Source organism: Dendrobates tinctorius, unplaced genomic scaffold, assembly GCF_039654945.1.
Source record: "Dendrobates tinctorius isolate UK_male_01 unplaced genomic scaffold, ASM3965494v1 ptg000348l, whole genome shotgun sequence".
Classification (NCBI taxonomy): Eukaryota; Metazoa; Chordata; class Amphibia; order Anura; family Dendrobatidae; genus Dendrobates; species Dendrobates tinctorius.
In genome coordinates this window covers 2,319,456-2,341,361 of record NW_027362014.1, presented here as the reverse complement: position 1 = coordinate 2,341,361, position 21,906 = coordinate 2,319,456, and the positions used below count along the sequence as shown (strand labels likewise).

The 21,906-nt window shown below is 56.9% G+C and overlaps 1 protein-coding gene across 1 annotated transcript in view; it reads left to right on the top strand.

The window, feature by feature from the left end:
- The window catches only part of PIK3C2G (phosphatidylinositol-4-phosphate 3-kinase catalytic subunit type 2 gamma), a gene marked incomplete at its 5' end in the record, with an annotated part of 81,494 nt that overhangs the window by 5,309 nt on the left and 54,279 nt on the right, over window positions 1-21,906 (top strand). Inside the window, 9 exons of the mRNA XM_073562332.1 lie at window positions 465-651; window positions 759-881; window positions 1,283-1,414; window positions 3,518-3,629; window positions 9,689-9,807; window positions 9,984-10,172; window positions 10,254-10,347; window positions 13,255-13,349; window positions 15,530-15,710. Coding sequence (XP_073418433.1) covers window positions 465-651; window positions 759-881; window positions 1,283-1,414; window positions 3,518-3,629; window positions 9,689-9,807; window positions 9,984-10,172; window positions 10,254-10,347; window positions 13,255-13,349; window positions 15,530-15,710 — 1,232 coding nt within the window. The remainder of the gene's footprint in view (window positions 1-464; window positions 652-758; window positions 882-1,282; window positions 1,415-3,517; window positions 3,630-9,688; window positions 9,808-9,983; window positions 10,173-10,253; window positions 10,348-13,254; window positions 13,350-15,529; window positions 15,711-21,906) is intronic.

Here is a 21,906-nt window from a genome sequence, read left to right as displayed (position 1 = left end):
TGACCTCTTTTTATATTTAACAAGTGTCCTTCAAGTAAGCATTCACAGATAAAGGGGAAGAATGGTGATCTATTTGCATAGTTTTTCCTCCTCTATTGTAAAAGTCCACATACTGGCTGGCCTGGGCAATGTGTAGTCGGAATATCAGCAAACATCACTAGTCATCTAGGATAAGAGCACAATATGTCACAGCAAGTGTCATCTTACAAGTTAATATTACAGGCTTACACAAGCAACAGTCTGATTTCTTTACCATCCAGAAAGAAACACATTAATTCAAAAGTCAACATATAGATGACACTCTATTCTTTCTGGCTTGCTAACACTAGACCTCTGGTTATTTAAGCTGCAATTCTGTGTCCTCAGAAGCGGCGTATCCGGTCCCCGGTGTAGGGATATTCGGCATCTGGTGGTCGGTGTAGACGTGGCATTGCCAGCTGCTGATATCTACCCTCTTGCCCCAGATCCAGTGCCATTCGCCATCCTGGGACTCTCCGTCGCCATCTCAAGGCTCCTCAGCATCTACACTTGGAGTTTCCACACAGATTTCATGTGTGAGATGGACCGGACCTGCAGAGCGGAGGCGAGATCAGCGTTCCTGAGCTTCCGCTTATCTGCTGCTCACAATCTGCCTGAGAACTGGGTCACAAGGTCAGAGGGGAAAGGTGGCCATTATGGGTGGAGGTTCTGATGTCATCTCATGTCTGGTGACGTGGGGTCTCTTGTCTTGCGGTGATGTGGGGTCTCTTGTCTTGCAGTGACAGTCTTTTCTACATCTCATGCTCGGTGATTTATGCCGGGAGGAAGATCTGTCCGGAGGTGAATTCCCGGAGTGTCGCTGCTACCAGATCGTTCTTTATCCGGGCTGTCTGGGATGAGATGTAAGCGCCTGTCCGAGTTACAGATACACTCACAGAGTCGGGGGTCAGAGAGGATGGAACGAGGTCTGGGAGGAGGGGCTGGGGTCAGAGAGGAGGGGCTAGGGTCTGGGAGGAGGAGTGACTGAGGATCAGGGAAGAGGGTCAGGGAGGAGTGGCTGAGGATCAGGGAGGAGGGTCAGGGAGGAGTGGCTGAGGATCAGGGAGGAGGGTCAGGGAGTAGTGGCTGAGGGTCAGGGAAGAGGGTCAGGGAGGAGTGGCTGAGGGTCAGGGAGGAGTGGCTGAGGATCAGGGAGGAGGGTCAGGGAGGAGTGGCTTAGGATCAGGGAGGAGGGGCCAAGGGTCATTGTTCTGTGTTGAGGGTCAGTACTTGTGGTCAATCACGTGGCCCCTCTGTCTTGCAGGATCAGCTTCCCGGTTCCAGCCTCCTCGCTGCCCTACGAGTCGATGCTGTTGCTGAGGCTGGTCATGGTGACTCCTTCCTCACCTGGAGGCTCCTTCCTCGCCTGGTCCTGCCGCTCCTTGTATGATGACCAGTAAGTGCTCCTTCCCTGCAGGGTGGGGATCTCTGACAACCCTGGGCCCCGCAGATCAGCTGTGACCACCCGGGACCCACAAATCACCGCTGACAACCCTGGACCCCGCAGATCAGCTGTGACCACCCGGGACCCACAAATCACCGCTGACAACCCTGGACCCCGCAGATCAGCTGTGACCACCCGGGACCCACAAATCACCGCTGACAACCCTGGACCCCGCAGATCAGCTGTGTCCACCCGGGACCCACAAATCACCGCTGACAACCCTGGACCCCGCAGATCAGCTGTGACCACCCGGGACCCACAAATCACCGCTGACAACCCTGGACCCCGCAGATCAGCTGTGACCACCCGGGACCCACAAATCACCGCTGACAACCCTGGACCCCGCAGATCAGCTGTGACCACCCGGGACCCACAAATCACCGCTGACAACCCTGGACCCCGCAGATCAGCTGTGACCACCCGGGACCCACAAATCACCGCTGACAACCCTGGACCCCGCAGATCAGCTGTGTCCACCCGGGACCCACAAATCACCACTGACAACCCTGGACCCCGCAGATCAGCTGTGACCACCCGGGACCCACAAATCACCGCTGACAACCCTGGACCCCGCAGATCAGCTGTGACCACCCGGGACCCACAAATCACCACTGACAACCCTGGACCCCGCAGATCAGCTGTGTCCACCCGGGACCCACAAATCACCGCTGACAACCCTGGACCCCGCAGATCAGCTGTGTCCACCCGGGACCCACAAATCACCGCTGACAACCCTGGACCCCGCAGATCAGCTGTGACCACCCGGGACCCACAAATCACCACTGACAACCCTGGACCCCGCAGATCAGCTGTGTCCACCCGGGACCCACAAATCACCACTGACAACCCTGGACCCCGCAGATCAGCTGTGTCCACCCGGGACCCACAAATCACCACTGACAACCCTGGACCCCGCAGATCAGCTGTGACCACCCGGGACCCACAAATCACCGCTGACAACCCTGGACCCCGCAGATCAGCTGTGACCACCCGGGACCCACAAATCACCGCTGACAACCCTGGACCCCGCAGATCAGCTGTGTCCACCCGGGACCCACAAATCACCACTGACAACCCTGGACCCCGCAGATCAGCTGTGTCCACCCGGGACCCACAAATCACCGCTGACAACCCTGGACCCCGCAGATCAGCTGTGACCACCCGGGACCCACAAATCACCGCTGACAACCCTGGACCCCGCAGATCAGCTCTGTCCACCCGGGACCCACAAATCACCGCTGACAACCCTGGACCCCGCAGATCAGCTGTGACCACCCGGGACCCACAAATCACCGCTGACAACCCTGGACCCCGCAGATCAGCTGTGACCACCCGGGACCCACAAATCACCGCTGACAACCCTGGACCCCGCAGATCAGCTGTGACCACCCGGGACCCACAAATCACCACTGACAACCCTGGACCCCGCAGATCAGCTGTGACCACCCGGGACCCACAAATCACCGCTGACAACCCTGGACCCCGCAGATCAGCTGTGACCACCCGGGACCCACAAATCACCGCTGACAACCCTGGACCCCGCAGATCAGCTGTGACCACCCGGGACCCACAAATCACCGCTGACAACCCTGGACCCCGCAGATCAGTGCTGACAACTGAGACTTGAGTTGTCACTTTTGCCCTTTGATAAATTGATCACAATCATTTATAAACCAGACCGGGTGAGGGGGGCACTATACCCTATTAGGCTGACGGCGCCCACAGGAACTGCCGCCTCTGTCATATGAAGCTGGATGTGTACAGGAGGGGGAATGGTGGAGCCAGCCCTGGGCCACAGGGCCAGCTCCCACCTGGCTACAGAGCCACAGGACCAGCCACCTAGCCAGCCTCCACCCCCACTGAGCCACAGGGCCAGCTTCCCCCCCGACCACAGAGTCGCAGGGCCAGCCCCACCTCCCAGGCCACATAGCCACAGGACCAGCTTCCCCCCCCCCAGACCACCAAGCCACAGGACCAGTTTCACCCGGGCCTCTGAGCCACAGGGCCTGCCCCCCTTCCCCTCCCGGTGTTGTTACGGCTCTGCTCTTTTTCCAGGCACTTTGTTCGGGGTGAGTGGCTGCTGAACATGACATCTCACACTAAGCCACCGCCTGTCATCACCCCCGGAGCACTGGAAATTTCCTTACCGACCCTGATCACTGTGCAGGTACTACAATTCCCAACATGCTTACTGCCTATGGATTATAAACACTGTTGATGAGTGGCGCTAGATTACCGCCTGTTACTGCCATGTGTTCCTAGTGGGCAGCAACTAACAGAATGGTTTTTAACAGGGAAAAATGCAAAGTACTACATCTGGGCAATAAAAATGAAAAAAGCATATACAGAATGGGAGGAATAGGGCTAAGCAACAGCACATGTGAAAAAGACTTGGGTATACTAATAGATCACAGACTGAATATGAGTCAACAGTGTAATGCAGCAGCAAAAAAGGCAAATGCAATTCTAGGATGTATTAACAGAAGCATACAGTCTAGATCACGTGAAGTCATTATTTCCCTCTACTCCTCTTTGGTCAGACCTCATCTGGAATATTGTGTCCAGTTTTGGGCACCACATTTTAAAAAAGACATCAACAAACTGGAGCAAGTTCAGAGAAGAGCGACCAGAATGGTGACCGGTCTGCAAACCCTGTCCTATGAGGAAAGTGTAACGGGGTCTTCCTATCTCGGGTACCTCTTTCAGTACCACCCCGTGTTTCCGGAGGTCCACTCTGCTTTGGCTGGAGTCTGAATGAATGACGCTGGCTGGAATTCCTTGGTTACATTGGCGCATATAAAAGATCATTGCTTCTCCACGTATTTCCAGTCTGACAACACTTTACTCACAGGACACAGAATATATCACCCAGATACAGAGGGCAGGCCAATAGAACAGCGGCAGGCCAGACATACATTACAAAAGCTGCAGGTGGCCAGAGCCTGCCGGTGTTTACTGTGGGAATTACAAAGGTGGGGGGAGGGCGGACAAAAGGAGAATATTGTGTCCCCTCTGCCCAGGGGCGCAGCCTGTGGGCTGATGCATTAGGGACATGCATCTCGCATAGAACCTATTATACATACATATAACTGCACAACATATTCTGGGTGCTGAGTGGTTCTGGAACATGTAACAGAAAGGTTGCAGGATTTGGGAATGTTTAGCTGCAGAAGAGAAGACTGAGAGGAGACTTAATAGCTGTCTACAAATATCTAAAGGGCTGTCACATTGTAGAAGGATCAACTTTATTGTCATTTGCACAAGGAAAGACTAGAAGCAATGGGATGAAACTGAATGGGAGGAGACACAGATTAGATATTAGATGGGTGACAGAGTGATCAATGAGTGGAACAAGCTGCCACGAGAGGTGGTGAGTCCTCCTTCAACGGAAGTCTTCACACAGAGGCTGGACAGACATCTGACTGGGATGATTTAGTGAATCCTGCTTTGAGCAGGGGGTTGGACCAGATGGCCCAAGAGGTCCCTTCCAACGCTAGCATTCTAGGAGTCTGAGATTACCGCCTGTTTCTGATGTGTATTCCCATTAGGCTGGCATCACACTACATGTATGAAAAATCGGTCGGCGTCTCCCTGCCGAGGGTCGCACATGTGTCATGCGAGTGTAAGGCCATGTGCACACATCCAGGTTTTGGGGCGTTTTTACCCCAGTATCTGTAAGCCAAAACCAGGAGTGGGTGATAAATGCAGACGGAGGCAAATGTCTCTGATGCTTTTCCTCTGACCGTCCCACTCCTGGCATTGGCGCTTACAGATACTCAGCATGTGCACGTGGCCTAGTTGCCAGTGTCCTGCGAGAACAATCCGATTTCTCGCACCTCGCATCCAATCTACACCCGAGTGCGGAGTGAAGTATCCGTCCAAACACGCACGTATATACCGTATATACACTGTGTATGTATGATGGGTAGATGGCGAGAATTCATGCTCCGTATAATCACAGCGGGACCGGATAGAAGACATAGACTATACCCAGTGGGGGCGGAAAGTCTTCACACTCCTTTACATTTCTCACTCTTGTTTCATTGCAGCCATTTGGTAAATTGAGTTCATTTTTTCTCATTAATGTGCACTCTGCACCCCAAAAAACCCAGAGATGTGAATCTTGTGTGAACAGGCGCTTACATCGAGTCGCCAGCTCCTATACAATCAAACAGATAAGGCTGCACTCTGCAGCGGGATAGTCCTGTGGACCTGGCAGCCCGCTAAGTTCTGCCTTAATTGATTGTATATGAGATGGCTACTCCAGGTAAGCGCCTGTTCACACCCGCTCTATGTTTGGATGTGACGGTCAGTTTTCGGATAGTAGCCTTAGCCTTCTGACTGAGCACTCCGCCCCTCAGCCTCAGGCGTCTTTAATCACAGCAGGATCCTCCCCCTCCACGAAGATATTAGACTTCAGTCTAGGAGAGGATTCACATTAGGTTCCCAGAAGAAATGTAGACTGTCTAAGAGGATTGGCATTAGGTCCTTGTCATGACCGGGGGGGGGTGAGATTGCCCCCTAGCTGTCAGTGATTTATTATTTCCCACCAATTGTCACAAATGTACTATTTATTAGTGGTCGTGGGTCCTATAGCCACCCACAAGTTTTGTTTCCACCTTCAGTTCTGGTTTTGGAACTTGCAGCTCTCTGGTGCCCCCTTACCCTCAGGTCAGTCAGGGAACTACACCTAGGATAAGTAGTCACCAGAAAGGCTGCCTTGCCTTGTACTGGCTATTGGGCACTCTGCAGTGAGGGCGGTCTGTATGTCCCCAGACCCAGGGTGGGTAATACACACATAAACCTCCGTTCCATCACTGCCAGGGCCTCCCAAATCCCCAGAACACTTTGCTGCCACCAGCTCCTCGTTCTATTTTAAAATCCATATCTGGTCAGGAGCCAAACCACTCGGTAGTGTAAATTTAGCACAGAGAACGTGGCGGTACGTTATAGAGCAAGTAAAACAAAACAAGTACATTTTTATAAATTTACTCCAGAAAATTTAGGCAGTGTTTACAAAAATATAAAAGATGTTACAAATGAGACAAGATACAGTATAAACAGACAATTACAAAATAACATGGATTAAAATGGGAAACTTGCATATCTCAGTCCATGGCACGCCATGTGGAGGAGGGGGAGGGACGCCTTCCCCAAGGGAAAATGGTCTACCAGCACAGCTCCCTAGCTGGCACACTGGGCAATATGACCCCCCTTTATATGGGCCTCTGAGCTTTATAATTTTGCCCAAAGCTAAGGGTCTTCCCCCTGGATGACCTCACAGGGTGGCTGGTTACGCCCCATTTAGAAAGTTATTAAGAAACTACTATTTTTGTCATAACTCTGGGTGGAAACCTCGCAATGAGACAGGGGCATCATTTTTCTTATTGCAACATTACCTATCGATACCAAACTAGAACTACCTGCAGGCTAGTGGACGGCCCGAACCCTTTTCTCGATTCCTGATGGGTGCCAAAGCTTCAAAACCCACCTGTGGATAAATCTAGCCATGCAGTTTCCCAAAAATATAAGTTTCCTGCATCTATGAATATTCTGTGTTACTATATTCGATCCGAAATAAACAAAGGCACCATGCGCTTTTAGACAAAGGCTGAGTTAGCCTATCGCAAACCACATTCCCGAGGGAGGGGCAAGAGTGGCGTAGAATTACACGCAGGCAGAGAGACTGCAGCTATGTGCCACTCCAACAGGGAGAGAGGGGGAGGGGGTGTTACAGAACCACTCAGCACCCAGAATATGTTGTGCAGTTATATGTATATATAATAGGTTCCATGTGAGATGCATGTCCCTAATGTATCAGCAGTGTCCGCCCTCCCCCCACCTTTGTAATTCCCACAGTAAACATCCGCAGGCTCCGGCCACCTGCGGCTTTTGTAATGCATGTCTATTGGCCGGCCCTCTGTATCTGTGTGATATATTCTGTGTCCTGTGAGTAAAGTGTTGTCAGACTGGAAATACGTGGAGAAGCAGTGATCTTTTATATGCGCCCATGCACTCAGAGGAATTCCAGCCAGCGTCCTTCATTCAGACTCCAGCCAACGCAGAGCGGACCTCCGAAAACACGGGGTGGTACTGAAAGAGGTACCCCAGCTTGGAAGACCCCGATACAGGGGGGGCTGCCGCTTCGTGAGGGGGGGGTGTAGCCTGAGGAGTTCAGTGTTAAATGCACAACCTAATGGGGGATGGGGCAGCATGTCAAACCCAGTACATGCAGCGGAAAGTTCTGGAGGTGTAATCGAAACCATGAAAAATGGTTCATATTTTCCTGACAGTTTTGGCTAATGAGAATCGCCTTAAGGTGCTGCCAGGTACACATGAATTGGCCAATTCTCAATTTTTCATATTTCCAGTGCAGTAATGCAATTCTCATGTTTCATGTTTGCATGCTATAGCGCTACAGAGCGCGGCCTTATCTGTTTGATTGTACTTGAGTTGGCAACTCTAGTTAAGCACCTGTTCACACCTGATTTATGTTTGGATGTGACGGTTAGTTTTTTGATATTTAGAGACACTCAGTCTCTGCTGCATAAATTACCCATACACTTTCATTAGATGCGGTAAAACCGCATTATCTTCTTAATCACATGCGTATTAAGTGCAGGAACGCAGCTTACTATGCATGTGTACTAATTTAAATAATGGTGTACCTTGTTTTAGCCGGAAGTTCACATACGCTGCAGTTCTCGCGATCAGCTGATCACGATAACTGCAGTGCACGTGACCGCCGGGCACCAAGCTATCTCTGTTCAAGCTCCGCTGTGTTCTGGATGTCAGGCTGAATGGTGGCATAATGCCACCGTTCAACCAATGGCATGCAGATATAGCCGAGCAGGACTCGTCGTGGGACAGGATGTATATCTTCTCGGCGGACAGGTATGGTATACTGTTGCTTTTTTATTTTAATTCTCTTACAGGAGACAAGGGTGTCAGTGGAATAAGCGATGCAGTAAGTATGGTTTAATTAAGATCTATTAATGAAGTCTGTGTCATTATTTCAATTACAGGACTTTATTCTGTCTGTGCCTTTATTTACCATGTAACTATAATGGGGGCATCTTATTGACGCCTCTCCTTTAATAACCTGTGGCTTGATGTCACCTGACAATACAAAGGTGACATCAATCCCACAAATATGAACTCCATTTGCCACTGCTACAGGGCAAGTGGGAAGAGCCAGGTAAAGTGCCACAATTGGCACATCTTTGGATGTGTTAATTGGGGGGTGGCTGCGGGCCGCTCTTTTTAGGCTGGTGAGAGCCAAAATCCATGAGCCTCGCCAGCCTGAGAATACCAGCCCACAGCTGTCTGCTTTTTTTCTTGGCTGGTTAATAAAAATAGGGGGACCTCACGCTATCTGTTTTGGAGGGGATCCCACTATTTTTTCTAACCATCCAAGGTAAGCAGACTGCTGCGGCCTGATATTATCAGGCTGGTAAGGCTCATGGATATTGGATCCTTACCAGCCTGAAATCCCAGCCCCAGCTGTCTGCTGTACTTTGGCTGGTTAAAAAATATAGGAGGACCCCACACTGTTTTTTTAAATTATTTAAAAGGAGGGGACCTCTCTCTGTGCTTTCCTCTACGTCCTGTGTCGTGTACATCCGGCTGAGTCACAAGATTCACCATTATGTAAATTAGTACACAGTGTAGTGAGCTGCGTCCCCGCACTTAATACGCATGTGACTAGGAAGATAATGCGGTTTTACCGCATCTAATGATAGTGTATGGGTAATTTACACAGCGGAGACAGAGCGTCAGTGCTACATAGACATGCTGCGGTCTGGAGAGACACGCCACATGTCCGTCTCTGCGGGTGAGCCGCGGACGCCGATGCACGCATTCATTTCTTGAAATCCCCTCCACTGTGTGTAACAGCTGGACGCTGTGGGTTGGACATTGTGGATGTACGGAGCGTCCAACCCGCAGCGTTTACTGACCGTGGGAACATACCCCGCCATATGTCTGGAAACAGGAAATCACTTTTCTCCTTCCCAGAAGCCAACTTTCAATTAGCTTTATTTCAACTAACAAAAAAAGCGCATGCGGAAAAAACGCATCAGAAGCTTCGCAGGCGACCCGCCAGTGACCTCCGATGCAGATCTGGTGCAGATTTCACCTGCGCCATTCCTGACCGTGGGAACATACCCTTACTGACGTGTGGCGGGCGTCGGTCTCTTGCTGACCTTTGTCGACGTCCCGTTGTAGGTGGATTTTCCGGACTTGGACCTGGCGTTTCGGCGACCCCTGCCGGCGGATTCTCCGTGTACTGTCGTCGGTGAGAACCCGGCGCTCCGGTCCCTGGCGCATCGCTGCTCCGTGCTGCTGTGAGTCCTCGTGTTGCTGCAGGATATTGTACGGGGGCGGTGTACATTATGGGGAGACATCCAGTATGGCTGCCATCACGGCCCCCGCCGTCTCCTTTTGCCGCGGGGTCTCCAAGGGATTGCGGACAGACTGGAGGGTGAGACTGTGACAGACCCTCTGCTTCTTCTTCCCTAAGGCTGTCGGAGATGGATCGGCAAACTCTGTGGTTTTACCGCCAGACCCCCCTCAAGCCCCCCGGCCTCCTCCCACTGATCCTCGGCAGCGCACCCGGCTGGGACCCGCCCACTATAGCCGCCATGTACCGCGTCCTGGAGGATGGCACCTTCTCCAGCCCCCTGGAGGCCTTGCCCCTGCTGAGCCCAAGGTGAGTCCGGGGTCTCCTGGACAGCACAGCAATGTACAGGCCCCATCTGCTGCAGAACCTCATCTACCTGCTTATCTGCAGCTTCGCAGACGAGCACGTGCGGGCCGCGGCGTGTCGGGAGCTGGAGCGGCTGTCGTGTGATGAGCTGATGGATATCCTGCCGCAGCTTGTCCAGGTGAGCCGTTACCACCGACGTCCCCTTCATTACCCCCACCGACACCCCCCCAACATCTCCACCGAGACCCCCGGCAACTCCCTGACACCCCAGCCATCCCCCATCGAAACCCCCAACATCTCTGCTGTAACCCACGACAACCCCCCACGAGACCCCAACATCCCCGCTGTGACCCACGACAAACCCCTGACACCCCAGCCACCCCCCCGCCGAGATTCCTGCCACCCCCTCGCCAACACCCAACAACCCCCTGACACCCCAGTCATCCCCCCACTGAGACCCTCAAAATCTCCGCCGAGACCCTCAACATCTCCGCCGTGACCCCTGACAACCCCCTGACACCCCAGTCATCCCCCCACTGAGACCCTCAAAATCTCCGCCAAGACCCTCAACATCTCCGCCGTGACCCCTGAGACACCAACATCTCTGCCATGACCCCTGACAACCTCCTGCCGAGACCCCCAACATCCCCATCATAACCCCAGACAACTCCCTGACACCCCAGCCACCCCCCACTGAGACCCTTAAAATCTCCACTGTGACCCCCAACAACCCTCTGACACCCCCCCGCCGTGACCCGACATATCCCCCAAGATTCCTGCCACTTCCCTGCCGAGACCCCCAACATTTCCGCCGTGACCCCGACAACCCCTTGACACCCCAGCCACCCCCCGCTGAGACCCCGACATCTCCGCCATGACCCCTGACAACCCCCCCGACACCCCAGCCATCCCCTGCCGAGATTCCTGCCACCCTGCTGCCGAGACCCCCAACATCCCCATCATAACCCCAGGCAACTCCCTGACACCCCAGCCATCCCCCCATTGAGACCCTTAAAATCTCCACTGTGACCCCCGACAAACCCCTGACACCCCCCTGCCATGACCCGACATATCACCCGCCAAGATTCCTGCTACTTCCCTGCCGAGACCCCCAACATCTCCGCCGTGCCCCCGACAACCCCCTGCAGAGAACCCAACATATCCCCCACCATGATCCCTGCCATCCCCCACCGAGATTTCTGCCACACACACCCCCACCAAGACCCCCAACATTCCCCGCTGAGACCCCCGACATACAGGAGCTGAGACCCTAGACATCCCATTGAGACGCCTGACATCCATAACCGTGACCGATGACATCACAGCTGACACCCCCTCCGCTGTATCCCTCCCTCTGCTGTTTCCCCCCTCTGCTGTTTCCCCCCCTCTGCTGTTTCCCCCCCTCTGCCTGTTTCCCCCCCCTCTGCCTGTATCCCCCTCTCTGCTGTATCCCCCCCTCTGCTGTATCCCCCCCTCTGCTGTATCCCCCCCTCTGCTGTATCCCCCTCTCTGCTGTATCCCCCTCTCTGCTGTATCCCCCCCTCTGCTGTATCCCCCCTCTGCTGTATCCCCCCCTCTGCTGTATCCCCCCTCTGCTGTATCCCCCCTCTGCTGTATCCCCCCCTCTGCTGTATCCCCCTCCGCTGTATCACCCCTCCGTCTGCTGTCAGTGATGATGGGAGCCCCCTCTGCTGTATCCCCCCCTCTGCTGTATCCCCCCCCTCTGCTGTATCCCCCCCTCTGCTGTATCCCCCTTTCTGCTGTATCCCCCTTTCTGCTGTATCTCCCCCTCTGCTGTATCCCCTTCCGCTGTATCCATCCTCCATTCACAGTATCCCCCCTCTGCTGTATCCCCCCTCTGCTGTATCCCCCCTCTGCTGTATCCCCCCTCCGTCTGCTGTCAGTGATGATGGGAGCCCCCTCCGCTGTATCCCCTCTCCGCTATTTTCCCCCTCCGCTGTATCCCCCCTCCGTCTGCTGTCAGTGATGATGGGAGCCCCCTCCGCTGTATCCCCCCTCCGTCTGCTGTCAGTGATGATGGGAGCCCCCTCCGCTGTATCCCCCCTCCGTCTGCTGTCAGTGATGATGGGAGCCCCCTCCGCTGTATCCCCCCTCCGCTGTATCCCCCCTCCGTCTGCTGTCAGTGATGCTGTATCCCCCCTCCGCTGTATCCCCCTCCGCTGTTTTCCCCCTCCGCTGTATCCCCCCTCCGTCTGCTGTCAGTGATGATGGGAGCCCCCTCCGCTGTATCCCCCCTCCGTCTGCTGTCAGTGATGATGGGAGCCCCCTCTGCTGTGTCCCCCCTCTGCTGTGTCCCCCCTCTGCTGTGTCCCCCCTCTGCTGTGTCCCCCCCTCTGCTGTATCCCCCCTCCGTCTGCTGTCAGTCATGATGGGAGCCCCCTCTGCTGTTTACCCCCTCTGCTGTTTCCCCCCTCTGCTGTATCCCCCCTCCGTCTGCTGTCAGTGATGATGGGAGCCCCCTCTGCTGTGTCCCCCCCCCTCTGCTGTATCCCCCCTCCGTCTGCTGTCAGTCATGATGGGAGCCCCCTCTGCTGTTTACCCCCTCTGCTGTTTCCCCCCCTCTGCTGTATCCCCCCTCCGTCTGCTGTCAGTGATGATGGGAGCCCCCTCTGCTGTGTCCCCCCCCTCTGCTGTATCCCCCCTCCGTCTGCTGTCAGTCATGATGGGAGCCCCCTCTGCTGTTTCCCCCCTCTGCTGTTTCCCCCCTCTGCTGTATCCCCCCTCCGTCTGCTGTCAGTCATGATGGGAGCCCCCTCTGCTGTTTCCCCCCTCTGCTGTTTCCCCCCTCTGCTGTTTCCCCCCTCCGTCTGCTGTCAGTCATGATGGGAGCCCCCTCTGCTGTGTCCCCCCCTCTGCTGTGTCCCCCCCTCTGCTGTGTCCCCCCCTCTGCTGTGTCCCCCTCTGCTGTGTCCCCCCCTCTGCTGTGTCCCCCCCCTCTGCTGTGTCCCCCCCCTCTGCTGTGTCCCCTCCTCTGCTGTGTCCCCCCCTCTGCTGTGTCCCCCCCTCTGCTGTATCCCCCTCCGTCTGCTGTCAGTCATGATGGGAGTCGTCTTTCTCCTTTCAGGCCGTGAAGTTTGAGTGGCGTCTGGACAGCGATCTGGTGCGGCTCCTCCTCCAGCGCTGCCTGCAGAGTATACAGCTGGCGCACAGTGTGTGCTGGTGAGGGCGGGGCTTACACTGTGTGTATGGGTGAGGGCGGGGCTTACACTGTGTGTATGGGTGAGGGCGGGGCTTACACTGTGTGTATGGGTGAGGGCGGGGCTTACACTGTGTGTATGGGTGAGGGCGGGGCTTACACTGTGTGTATGGGTGAGGGCGGGGCTTACACTGTGTGTGTGCTGGGAGAGAGAGGCTTACAGTATGTGCTGGTGAGGGCGGGGCTTACACTGTGTATGGGTGAGGGCGGGGCTTACACTGTGTATGGGTGAGGGCGGGGCTTACACTGTGTATGGGTGAGGGCGGGGCTTACACTGTGTATGGGTGAGGGCGGGGCTTACACTGTGTGTATGAGGGAGGGCGGGGCTTACACTGTGCTGGGTGAGGGCGGGGCTTACACTGTGTGCTGGGTGAGGGCGGGGCTTACACTGTATGGGTGAGGGCGGGGCTTACACTGTGTGCACAGGTGAGGGCGGGGCTTACACTGTGTGCACAGGTGAGGGCGGGGCTTACAGTATGTGCTGGTGAGGGCGGTGCTTACACTGTGTATGGGTGAGGGCGGGGCTTACACTGTGTATGGGTGAGGGCGGGGCTTACACTGTGTGTATGGGTGAGGGCGGGGCTTACACTGTGTGTGTGCTGGGAGAGAGAGAGGCTTACAGTATGTGCTGGTGAGGGCGGGGCTTACACTGTGTATGGGTGAGGGCGGGGCTTACACTGTGTATCGGTGAGGGCGGGGCTTACACTGTGTGCACAGGTGAGGGCGGGGCTTACAGTATGTGCTGGTGAGGGTGGGGCTTACACTGTATGGGTGAGGGCGGGGCTTACACTGTGTATGGGTGAGGGCGGGGCTTACACTGTGTGCACAGGTGAGGGCGGGGCTTACAGTATGTGCTGGTGAGGGCGGGGCTTACACTGTATGGGTGAGGGCGGGGCTTACACTGTGTGCTGGGTGAGGGCGGGGCTTACACTGTGTGCTGGGTGAGGGCGGGGCTTACACTGTGTGTTGGGTGAGGGCGGGGCTTACTCTGTGTGTATGGGTGAGGGCGGGGCTTACACTGTGTGTATGGGTGAGGGCGGGGCTTACACTGTGCTGGGTGAGGGCGGGGCTTACACTGTGTGCACAGGTGAGGGCGGGGCTTACACTGTGTGCACAGGTGAGGGCGGGGCTTACAGTATGTGCTGGTGAGGGCGGTGCTTACACTGTGTATGGGTGAGGGCGGGGCTTACACTGTGTATGGGTGAGGGCGGGGCTTACACTGTGTGTATGGGTGAGGGCGGGGCTTACACTGTGTATGGGTGAGGGCGGGGCTTACACTGTGTATCGGTGAGGGCGGGGCTTACACTGTGTGCACAGGTGAGGGCGGGGCTTACAGTATGTGCTGGTGAGGGTGGGGCTTACACTGTATGGGTGAGGGCGGGGCTTACACTGTGTATGGGTGAGGGCGGGGCTTACACTGTGTGCACAGGTGAGGGCGGGGCTTACAGTATGTGCTGGTGAGGGCGGGGCTTACACTGTATGGGTGAGGGCGGGGCTTACACTGTGTGCTGGGTGAGGGCGGGGCTTACACTGTGTGCTGGGTGAGGGCGGGGCTTACACTGTGTGTTGGGTGAGGGCGGGGCTTACTCTGTGTGTATGGGTGAGGGCGGGGCTTACACTGTGTGTATGGGTGAGGGCGGGGCTTACACTGTGCTGGGTGAGGGCGGGGCTTACACTGTGTGCTGGGTGAGGGCGGGGCTTACAGTGTGTGCTGGGTGAGGGTGGGGCTTACACTGTGTGCTGGGTGAGGGCGGGGCTTACACTGTGTGTAGGGTGAGGGCGGGGCTTACACTGTGTGTATGGGTGAGGGCGGGTCTTACACTGTGTGCTGGGTGAGGGCGGGGCTTACACTGTGTGCTGGGTGAGGGCGGGGCTTACACTGTGTGCTGGGTGAGGGCGGGGCTTACACTGTGTGCTGGGTGAGGGCGGGGCTTACACTGTGCGGTGAGGGCGGGGCTTACACTGTGCGGTGAGGGCGGGGCTTACACTGTGTGCTGGGTGAGGGCGGGGCTTACACTGTGTGTAGGGTGAGGGCGGGGCTTACACTGTGTGTAGGGTGAGGGCGGGGCTTACACTGTGTGTATGGGTGAGGGCGGGGTTATTTGCACCAGCGTCCATGCTTTGGCCCCTCTCTCCCCCGCAGGCTGCTGACAGACGCCGCCTGTGAACCTCATTACCGCGGCTGGTATCAGCGGCTTCTGGGCGCCGTCCATCACTGCGTCGGCCGAGCTGTCAGTGACCAACTCTCCAGACAGAAGAGGCTGATGGGAATCCTGGGAGACGTCGCGGAGACCGTGAGGAATTCACCGGAGGAGAAGAGACAGGTGAGGAGTGACTGCTGTCCTCCCTGCTTTATACTGCCGCTGTCCTCCCTGCTTTATACTGCTGCTGTCCTCCCTGCTTTATACTGCCGCTGTCCTCGGTGCTTTATACTGCCGCTGTCCTCGGTGCTTTATACTGCCGCTGTCCTCGGTGCTTTATACTGCCGCTGTCCTCCCTGCTTTATACTGCCGCTGTCCTCCCTGCTTTATACTGCCGCTGTCCTCCCTGCTTTATACTGCCGCTGTCCTCCCTGCTTTATACTGCCGCTGTCCTCCCTGCTTTATACTGCCGCTGTCCTCTGTCCTCCCTGCTTTATACTGCCGCTGTCCTCCCTGCTTTATACTGCCGCTGTCCTCCCTGCTTTATACTGCCGCTGTCCTCCCTGCTTTACACTGCCGCTGTCCTCCGTGCTTTATACTGCCGCTGTCCTCCGTGCTTTATACTGCCGCTGTCCTCCGTGCTTTATAATAGTGAGTGCAGCTGTGGAGGTGACTGGAGGATAGAGCACGCCCAGGAAGAGGAGGAGCATCTGTGCTGAGCATCTGCAGGCTAGGGTCTTGCTAAGCTCCTGGGAAGGGAGGTTTTTTCCTGCAAGGACTTTCCATCTGCCCCCTTCCCAGGAAAGAGGACTTTCCCTGGGACTGAGCGCCGGGGCTGTGCCCCTGGCTCCCACCCTCCGGCAAGCCAGCTGGGGGTGGGGGGCCTCAGCACCATCCAGAGGCCAGGGTGCAGCCAGCCAGTCCCAGGGAGATGGGGAAGAGACGGAGCCAAGAGAGAGGGGGTCGCAGGACCCAGGAGCCCCGGGACACCGGGCCCCCCGAAGCTGGTACCGTGGCGGCTCCTCCTCCCGGAGGAGTGGCGGCCCAGAGCAGAGGTGCAGTGGCAGAGCCCCCCAACATCTGGGGCTCCAGAGCTGAGGGAGAGCCATCCACCATCTACGCCTCCCGCATCCATGCGCACCTCTGCGAATATGAGGAGGCCGCCAAACAGCTGAGAAAACTCCGGGAGGAGTTAAGGGGAGCACGAGCGGTGGCTAAGAACCGGCTCCCCGCCTCGAGACGAGCTGAGGTCTCCGCCACGGTGGAGAGGCTGAAGGGGGCTATCAGGGCCTTGGAGGAGATACGGGCGGCTATCCTGAGTGGGAGCAGCCCCTTTGCAGAGAAACTGAAAAATGATGACCGGTTTAGAGCCATGACCGGAGGGTCTCCTGGGGGGTCGGGAGGCCCCTGCCAGGTGGAGCACGAAGAGGAGGAGGAGGAGGATGGCGGAACATCTACGCCTGCCCCACCTGAAGGCCTGGTGAGCAACAACACCCAGGTAACATGCAGCGGGGTGGCCCCTGAGCAAGTGGCTCTCCCACCGGACTCCAGTTACTCGGAGGAAAGTGGGGGCGAGGGGGAGGCTGGTGGGAGTGGGGACAGTAGTAGTGAGGGGGGCTGCCTCGTCCTACAACAGGTGAGGCAGATCGAGTCCCCAGAGCGGTTTGGCACACTGCTCTTTGGGGATGAGGTCGGCCCTGAGGACGGGGCAACCGGAAAGAGGAAAAAGAAAAAAAACAAGCGCAAGCCAAAAAACACCGTGGCTGACAAACTTATGTTTGTCCCTCTTTCCGGGGTCCCTCTGTCCCGCTGTATGGAACCCGCTGCCCACCCCGGCTCGGGCCCTGTGGTGGGTCCGCAGCGGGGGCGCGGGCAGAGTGATGTGTGCCTGGACCTTACCGTCACATCTGGTGGTGGCGGTGAGGGTTCAGGCAGCGACATGGAGGTCGGTGCTGGTGCCAGTGGTGTAACAGCCGCTGGCGGTATTGGCGGTAGTGGTGTCCGGGCTCAGTCCCCGGTGGCAGGGGGGGCTGGCCTGGCGCTCAGCACGGGTACAGCCAGGACCGCACCTCCGGCGGTGAGTGCTGGGGTCTCTGGATCCCCCACGCACGGGTCCGTTAAGTCTGGTCCACTTATGGGGGTCCAGAGACCTAGAAAGGGCGTGGAGGCTGCTGTGAAGCAGCAGCTAAAAAAATGCAAGGGGCTGGTAGCTCCTCTGACGGCGCCCGTGGCAAGAGCGGGGTCCCCGGCGCGTAGACCCAAAAAGGGGTCCGTGCTGGGGGCACCGCCGCCGCTGGGCGATGAGGGGGAGTGGCCAGCCCTGCCAACATCAAGTGGTGGGTTCAGGGGCGCAGTGACAGTCCGTGAGGGGGGCGTGGCCTCCCCGAGTGTTGCCCAGCCTGCAAAGGCTGCGGCATGCGGGGGGGGCGTGTCCTCCTCGGCCGCTGTCCCGCCCGCTGTGCCCGCGTCACCTGGGGAGGGCGTGGCCTCGCAAGGGGTCACTGCTCTGCCCGGGGTGGCTGCGGCCGGCGGGGGGGGCGTGGCCTTGGCGGGCCCACTGCCTCCTGTCCCGCCTACCCCCTCAAGCAGCATAGTGCCCCCAAAAGTCGGTAGGGAGTTGTCGGGGTCCCCAGCCCGCTTACCTCCATCTGGTGGTGCGGGGGCTCTGGCGCTCCTTGGGAAGCCGGCGGGGGCGAACAGCAGAGGGCAGGGTGCGGTGGCAGTGGCCGTCCCTGTCCTCAGTGCAAAGACACCACAAAAAGAAAAAAAAGTGGAGCCAGAGAACCCAGGAGCTGCTGCTGCTCCCAGGCTCGGGCAGGGCGTACTGAGTGCGCTCTGCTCGGAGGTATTTAAAGGGGCAGCGGCACTCCTGGACAAGAGTTGGAGCAGTGCCAGCAGCTCCAAGGAGCAGAGCACTGGCCAGTCAGGGCCCCCAGCAGGCAGGCAGGGGTACTGCAACACCAAGTCTGCTAATGTAAATAGTGGTCTATCTGGAAGTGAGAGTGGGAGTGAGATAGGAGATATTTTTGAAGAGCTGTTTGAGGACATAAATGGTGATGTGAGCGATATGGATGAGGGAGTGAGTGCGAGTGTGAATGTGGCAGTAAATGCTGGAGTGAGTGCCGGAGCGAGTGGAAATAATAAAAGAGTGAACGGGAGAGTGAATGAGGGTGCTGGCACAAGTGGTGGTAGTGGTGGGAGGGCTGGCCCGTCTGCCCCCCCAGCCGCGAGGCCCCAACGTAATTATGCGGGGGTCGCGGCTGGGGGTCGGGGTGGTTCCGGGGGGGTCTCCTCGCCTCCGGGCTCCGGGGACGGCGGTTTGCACCGCCGTTTCCTGGAGGCCCTCCAAAGGGGAGAAAGATCGATCATGGTAGAGGGGAGGACAGTGGACCTGTCTTTCTGGATAGAGAGACATGGCCTAGCAGCCTTCCAAAATCAAAGGGAGGGAGGGACTGTTTGGTCTCTCCCCACAGCCGGGCAGGGGCCGCCAAGAAGGAATGTGGTCCGTCTTAGGTGGGGGGGCAGTGAAGCCTGTCCACCTAGGAGCAAGGTGGTGGAGCTCCTCCTTAAGATGGGCTTCGGGGCGAATGACATCTTTGCCCTGATACACCCTTCGGCGTCCCGCTTCTTCGACGTCAGCTTCGTGCGGCCAGAGGGGCTTGAGCTCTTCTGGTCAAACTACGAGCTGGTGCGAGAAGAGCCCGGATGGCGAGACTTCGTGGCTCAAGCGGTGTCTCGCCAAAATTCCGTCAAGCGAGTGACCGTGGTTACATGTAACGAGTCACTCGCAGGCGTGGACATCATGACGTGGCTTTCCCGTTACGGGGAGGTCACCGAGGTCCCAAAAAAGAACAGGGACGAGTTTGGCATCTGGTCGGGGGGCTGGACCTTCATGGTCAAATTGAAGGTTTCCGGCGGCACGGTCACCCACATCCCTTCCTCGGCGTTCCTGGGAAGGGACAGGATCCTGGTCTTCTACCAGGGGCAACCGAAGGTCTGCCACAAGTGCGGCGACCCCACTCACTTCAGCGCCAACTGCAAGGTGCAGAAGTGCGCGTTGTGTGGTGGGGTAGGTCACCTGGCTGCCTTGTGCAAAGACATTCGGTGCCACCTGTGTGGTGACCTGGGTCACCCTCTCAGCCGCTGCCCTCGCTCTTTCTCTAATGCCGCCACAGGCCCGGTGGGGGGAGACCGCGGGGGGGCAACCCCCGGTGGCGCTGCTTCTGCTGTGGCAGGTGGTGGCGAAGGGGGAAGGGCTGAGGGGCCAGTGAGGAAGGGCAATGCTGCAAGGGGCCCCGCGTACCAGCGGAGGCAGGAAAAACGCCAGGGAGGTAAGGGACAGGTGGAGCCTCGGGCAACCGGGGTGATGCCTGCTCCTCCCTCCAGGCCCGTGGCCAAAGCCTCTGAGGCCCTGGGGGAGAGTGCGGTGAGTGAGGAGATCAGGAGGATGGAGAGAGAGGAGAAAGCGGCTGACTCGGACAATTCCTCTCAGTATGAAAGTGTTGATGAGGATGTCCAAGAGCAGCCTACAGCACCAGGTGGCAAAACCAGGCGTGCCAAGCGCAAAGCGGTGGGGAGGAAGGCTGACAAGCCTTCAAAGTCCCCCCCGCCCCCGACCACAAGGGTGCATACGGAAGGGCCCGCTGACCCCCCTCTGATCAGACTCTCCAACCGGTTCAGCGCCCTCGGGGGTTCAGTTGATGAACCGCAAGACGAGGGTACTGGGCCGGGGGTAACACCGGAGGGTCCTTCGGGGGATGGCGGAGTCCGTCCCTCAGGGGGCATTGCTCCTCCTGAGGGGGGGACAGACCTGGAACCCGGGGGCGAGGACACCGGGGGGGGTGGGATGGACACGTCGGGAGCTTCCCTGAAAAGGAAGGTGTCTGACCCCTCCCCAGGAGGAGGTAATAGCGGGGTAGGGAAGAAATTGGCCATCCAACTCGATCACCCATGATGGCTGAACTCGCCCCGTTGACGCTGGCGTCTATTAATGTCGCCAGCATTAAGTCAGATGCGGCTCGCTTCACGGCCTTTGATTTTTTCTCCCGGATTGAGGCAGAAATTTTATTCTTGCAAGAGACCAGACTAACAGACATGGGGGCCATCTATAAATCACGGAGGGAGTGGAGGTGCGGGCCCTCATACTGGTCTCTTGCGGCCGAGCCGTATAGCGGGGTGGCAGTCCTTTTTAAGACTGCAGCAGTTGAATGCCGACGGGTTACTGAGTTGGAAATGGGGAGGTGCCTGATCCTAGATGTCTTCATGAGGGGACAAGAGCTCCGGCTCATCAACATCTACGGCCCGCAGTCCAAGTGGGACCGCAAATGTCTCTTCCTGAGGATCAAGCCCTTTCTTTTTACGAGCCGACAGGTGGTCTTCGGTGGGGACTTCAACACCATTACGAGGTCCCGTGACCGGGGGGGTCCCGGAGATCGCCTGGCTTATGATAGCGTCGCGTTGAATAGCATAGCCAGTGAAGCTCGCCTGGTGGATGCCCACATCCGGCACACCCCAGGTCACGGAGGTTTCACCTACCATAGGGGTAGCTGTAGGTCTAGAATAGACAGGTTTTTTTTGAAGGAGGACGCCATCTTTTCTGCTGTGTCCGCCGTTGAGGTGGAGTTCTCCGATCACTGTCTAATTTTCTTTTCTCTGAATGTTGCAGAGACTCCTCGGATGGGAAGAGGGCTGTGGAAGCTCAATTCGTCCCTGCTGGAAGAAGCGGAGGTGAGACAATCCTTCGAGGATTTTCTTCAGAGCCAGGTACCGCTGTTGGATCTCTGTAGTAGTAAGTCAGAGTGGTGGGAGATCTTCAAAAAGCGGGTGGCGGGGTTCTTCCGTCAGCTCTCGAGCCTCAGGAGTCTGAACAGGCACCGCTTGTACCAGGCTCTGGGGAGGAGACTCGAGCAGCTTGTCTCGACTGGAGGTGACCGAGAGGAAATCTCCAGAGTGAAATCTTTGCTCAAGAGGTGTCAGTATGATAGGCACACATCTTTGGTTTTTGAGAGGGACTTCGGGAAGTACCGCTCGCCCGACCCTTACAGAAACTGTAAGATGTCAGTGAATTGTAAGATGGTGACAGGACTGATCGACAGTACGGGGTCCCTGAACAGATCCAAATCAGGGATCCTGGAGGTGGTCAGATCCTTCTACTCACACCTCTTGGAAAAGAAGGATCTGGATCGGGACAGGATGTCGGCTTTCCTGGCTGAAGCCATCCCTGAGCCAGGGGGTGACCCCACTCTTGGTGTTTTGGCAGAAGAAATCAGGGAAGAGGAAGTGAGACTGGCCATTGATGGGCTTCGGCTCAAGAAATCGCCAGGTCCGGATGGCTTAACATCTGAGTTCTATAAGACTTTTAGGGACTCCTTGGTCCCCC